The sequence below is a fragment of the Rutidosis leptorrhynchoides genome, chromosome 8 (assembly GCF_046630445.1).
Source record: "Rutidosis leptorrhynchoides isolate AG116_Rl617_1_P2 chromosome 8, CSIRO_AGI_Rlap_v1, whole genome shotgun sequence".
Taxonomy (NCBI): domain Eukaryota; kingdom Viridiplantae; phylum Streptophyta; class Magnoliopsida; order Asterales; family Asteraceae; genus Rutidosis; species Rutidosis leptorrhynchoides.
Window position 1 is genome coordinate 24,078,647 of NC_092340.1, and position 5,197 is coordinate 24,083,843.

A 5,197-nucleotide genomic window follows, 5' to 3' on the forward strand; every position below is an offset into this window, starting at 1 on the left:
ATTTATCATTTTATCTCAAATAATCACAAAAGTCTTCAAGTTCCCGCAAATAAACGACAATAAAGAACCGATATCGCGATGTAAAATATGTATAATTTGAGCTATATCAGTATTTCTAAGTTAGCTTTAACACATCACTTGGGGAAACGGTTTTTATCCTTAGGTGATGCAAACACCGTAGATGCAATTTTAGGCAAAACACTATCAGCAGGCAATCTAGTTGGCTTTTTCACTTTCTTAGTTTATTAATCTTAAAGTTGAAAATAACTTGATTTTATTTGTATTTCAAACATTGAGTTTCAGAATCTTTTAATCGAGCAATCAACGCAAGTTTATCAAATTCAAATTGTTTTGCTTGCTTGACGAGATCAGACTCGAGATAAGAAATTTATTTTGTAATACAAGTATGTCTGAATCTCGTTGAGCTTGTGAAATACCAAAACTTTTGTTATTAGCAATTAACTTTCTTTTTTCAGCATGTAGAGAGCGAATTGTATCATTGACAATTTTTTATTCATTTCCGAGGTTGGTAACTTCCTCTTCAAGATGATTGCACCGGGTCTCAGTATTGTGTTGGTCCTTGTGAAATGAATCTTTCTGACATTGTAGCTCTGCTTGGTGCTTTGAGATTTATTGTTTCAACTGAATTTCATTTCTTGAAAGCTCATGTGCGTGGTTATCCATCTTGGAAAGATTCACACCTGATTTTTTTTGAAACTACCAATTTACTCTTGTTTGAGGTGAAATTCTCATAAGCTTTAGATTCACGCAGAATAATCTTCGGGCACGATTGTGTTGCGCAATAACATGAATAAGATTGACGCTTGTGCATCCCTTCTTGTTCCGGTGTAGGTTTGGATGTTTTTGATTGAGCAATGGAAGTTTTTAATTGAGCAGTGGAAATATTTGGATGAGTCTTTTTTGAATAAAATGAATAATCCTCGAAAAACCCGTAAAAACTGAAAAAATATGCAAAATAAAAATTTTAGATTTCACTTTTTATTTAAACAAATTTTCGAGGAAATATTCTGGTTTGTACAAAAATTTTGCGCCAAATTTCGTTCTAAACTTGTCCAAAAACGTGAGTTTTTGGATCCGAAAAATTTTCTAACGTGAAAATTTGAATCTCACGTAAAAATACTCTTCTGTTTTTAAGATTCTGAAATACTCTTATGCACGTATGACTCTTACACGCACATATGAACCACTCATGCGCATATATGTCGTGGACTCGCGTGCATGTGGTTCAGACTGATATTCAAAAACTGAAGTTCTCCTCAAGCGCGTATGAAGTCTCACACACGTACGACTGAAGATGAAGATGAACAGTAAGTTGTGGCGGTTTATGGTGGTGATACAGCGGTGCAAGGCTGAAAATGCTCAAAACACAACGAAAATAACTGAAATCAATTGAAAAAGTTCCATTGATCTCCGATTAACATAAAACAATAACAAATCGATCCAAAAACAACTTTAATCGACTGATTTGGTCTCATTTCTAAAACAAAAATTTGACTGAAACTAGATCGAATGACCAAATTAACCCCTGAAACTTGACCGGAATAGTCACAGGATGAATCTAAACTATATACAATTTCAAAATATAAAGATAAACACATTATGATCTGACTTTTCAAAATATTTGACTTTCATATTGTGATCGGATTGATGTATTTAAATGTGATTTTGTGATTGATGAAGCTTAAGGTGATGATAATGAACGGGTTTTAACAACTAATTGATGATTTAATAGTTGAAATCAAGGTTTGGGGTTTTTGGATGAACTTTAAGCTTTTTCGATTGATTTTCACTAATTGTGCTCCGATACCATATTGTAGTTCATAATTCCATTGAATCTATTGGAATTGGATCTCGGTTTTAGAGATAGGAACAAGAAAGAAAAAGTAGATCTTGAAATTGTGAGCAAAATTATAATTAACTTTTCACAACTTTCTTGAACAATAGTTGGAAAGGCTAGAATGGCTAGCTCTATCAACTAAGGGGTAAGGGTATTCATAACCAATACACCCTTCCTCTTTAGAATGAAGTCCTAGTCTTTACGATGCTGAAATGAGATCCTAACAGAACGAATCAAGGCGAATATTATTTTTATAGCTCGACTCGTGAAATTAATCAAACATTTAAATTTTGTTCTAGCTTTACTAGTGTTCGAAAATTATCAAGCTCGAACTCGAGTAACAACCCTGAGCATAATCCATTAATTTTAGTAAAACATCTCATAATCAAGCAATAACTTCAAATCATAAGTTACATTTGTTAAAATCCGGATAAAAATCCGCAATTGACATCTCATGTGTAACATCTCAAAAGCCTAAACTCTGTCCGGATAGTAGAAACATGTTTTGTATAAATCGGCATCAACCTAGTAGTTAAAGTTGGCTAACTAATTGAGCTTATCAAACTAGTGTGGGTTAGGATTGGGGGGCTTCAAGCCCAAAGAATACACTAAAATGGATTAAAAGTAAAGATTACTAAATACCAAATGATTTCTTTTGGTGTTATTATTACCGTCTTCTGTGTATGTATGCTCGTGATTTAGTATATTGTGGCAGGTGTCAAAACCTTACGGAACTGCAGTATCCATAAGGCAACCTGCATTATAAGAAACCGAGCTTCTAATGAAAACTGTTCCAACCAAACGAGTAGGAAGCTATAGAGGGACTTGGCATGTGATAACTTTTCCTCGATTAGCGCCTCGGATGAAACTCTTCCGATAATAATAAACGACTCCACAGATGGTCTTTGTATCTGTCAACAAACAATACACAAACTTCAGACCAAGTTCAATGACCCATACATTAATTAAATAGTTAATATAAACTATGACTAGTTAAAAGGATTACCAATGCATTATTTACTGCACGCAAGCAATCATTTGTCTTCAACATTAAAAGGATGACACGAGGCAGTTTATGCAGAAGCTCTGTTATTTGAGGAAAATATAGTGAAGCATACATCTGCAAAAGAAACAAACATGACATCATTTATTACATCATCAATTGACATTACAACAACAACAACAACAACAAAAAAATTATTAAACTCAACCTGAAGTTCAGAGTTGATCACTCGCGTTGCCTTGTATAGCAAGATGGTCAACAGCAGGGTCAATAACTCTATTCCAAGGCCTCATTGTAAGAATCCCTGCAAAAAGTGAATATTGATCCTCTCCAGCACCTAATTTTACACAATTTTCTTTTATTCCTTTCGCATCAGCCAGTACTAAAGCCTGTAAAAAAAAGTCAACAGTTCACAGTCAATGACACAAAACAGAACAACAACATGCTAAAAACACTAAGGTTGTAGCAAATTACACCTTCCAAAGTGCAGCATAATTAGTCCTGGTAGAAACCTCTAGTTCTTTATATAAACCATGGTCCAACAGTACCAATTGTGGTTTTCTTTTTCCTAGCATATAATCATATAAAAACCGTAAGCTTAATTCAGGAATTTTAATTAATAACAAATTAGAAATTGATAGAAACCTATCCATGCAGAATAAACTAGTTTAGATTGAAAATATAAAGATATAATTAATGAGATAGTCCCTGTGATTTCACCCAAATCGCTGAAATAGTCCCTATGGTTTTTTTTACAGCGATAGTCCTTGTATTTTTTAAAATGTTGCTGAGATAGTCCTCTTTTGTTACTAAGATAATCCCTGTGCTTTAACCAAATTGCTGAAACCACAGGGAACTATTGGACAATCTAAGCAACATTTTGAAAACCACGAGGACTATCTATCTATCTCGGTAAAAAAAACCCTAGGGACTAATTCAGCAATTTAGGTGAAACCACGAGGACTATCTCAGTAATTATATCAGATATAAAACAAATTTGTATGATTTCAAGTGTCTATGGCTTACCAAATACGCATCTTTTGAGAGAAGGCGATGTGTAGACTTTTCAAGTAAATCTTCTCTCTATCCTCGTGCTCATCGTGTCTCCCTTCTTATGTATTGGACAATACTTAAAAATGTCACACGAGCCAATTATTCGGTATAGATAGACACAACTAACATTGACTCTTTTTATTAAATGACTATAAGCGGCACATTGACAGTTACCAAAATCTGAGATTTATGTTGTTCCATACATATGCTAACATATGCGAAGGATTTGGTAACAAAGTTCTACGACACACTAATTTCATTAAGGCCGATAGTAATGAGAAACAATTTATTACCGAAAAATATTGGGATCTTCGTGTGGAGGGGAAGACTCAAGAGATTCCCGGTACGTGTTGAATTTGACAAAAGAGGGATTGACCTTAATTTGACTTGTTTTCCTATATGCGATGAAGATATTGAATCCGTTGATCACATTCTCATTTTTTTGTTATGGGAGACTGTTTATAAATGTTGTGAATTTGGGTATGTTAGTAACTTCGCATTGGATTATTGCTTTTGTGGCAAAAACAGCAACAGATTCTGATTGGGGATGAAGTTTTTGTCAAGCAATCGAATGGGTTTATGGGGATCTGCTTTGGGAAAAAAAGGAATCAAAAGGTATTCAAAAACAAGTGTTGTATCAGCTTGGTAGTGTTGAATGAAGTTCAAGTTAAAAGATTTGAATGGATCGCTAATCATGTAAAGAGAAGAAATTGGATTGGCATCAATGGTTATCACATGCTAATGTGTCCTTCTAAGTCGTGTTTCTAATTTTCTGGTTTTTATTGCTATCATAGTTGTGCGGCTGTTGTATATAGTCTTATGTTGTTATGGTACAGAGCCGCATTACACTTGCCAACGTGATGTAAATATTGCCGACTGCTGTGTTTTAGATCTCGTGTGGAGTTTCTTGACCTAACTTTTAGTTAAAGGTTGTATTGACTTTTAACAGTAAGGTCGGTGACCCAATGGGTGCTTATAAGTAGCTTTACTTCTTTCTTAGTGACCTAATGGGTGTTTATGAGTAGCTTTACTTCTTTAATTTGGGGTAATGCTACTTTTGTACTCCGTATTTATGTACAATATTTTTTTCAATAAATAATACCTATGTTGCCTTTTAAAAAAAGAAAAGGTCGGAGGGAGTAGTAGTTGAATACTATAATTATAATTAGTTGGTGAAACAAAATTTTGATGCATCATTGGTGTGATGGCGAGTTTTGAAAGAGTAGAAAACCTTGGAGATATTTTGACACCTATACATTAATTTAATAATGCATCTAATTGTT

General features: G+C 34.0%; 1 protein-coding gene across 1 annotated transcript; it reads right to left on the reverse strand.

Moving 5' to 3' along the window:
* Window positions 1-2,556: 2,556 nt before the first annotated feature.
* Window positions 2,557-3,514, reverse strand: LOC139863232 (putative ABC1 protein At2g40090). Its single transcript, XM_071851875.1, has 4 exons — window positions 3,338-3,514; window positions 3,087-3,250; window positions 2,865-2,994; window positions 2,557-2,769 (listed from the first exon to the last, which is right to left on the reverse strand). Exons 1-4 carry the CDS (start codon window positions 3,512-3,514, stop codon window positions 2,557-2,559), a joined length of 684 nt encoding a protein of 227 aa, XP_071707976.1.
* Window positions 3,515-5,197: the final 1,683 nt, after the last annotated feature.

What these genes read in the sequence shown, in the direction of transcription:
- LOC139863232 (XM_071851875.1), bottom strand. Translation starts at nt 3,514, where the DNA reads ATGGATAGGTTTCTATCAATTTCTAATTTGTTATTAATTAAAATTCCT. An exon ending in ATTATGCTGCACTTTGGAAG is followed by an intron (nt 3,251 to 3,337) that starts GTGTAATTTGCT and finishes TTTTTTTTACAG; the next exon opens with GCTTTAGTACTGGCTGATGC. An exon ending in ATACAAGGCAACGCGAGTGA is followed by an intron (nt 2,995 to 3,086) that starts TCAACTCTGAAC and finishes AATGATGTCATG; the next exon opens with TTTGTTTCTTTTGCAGATGT.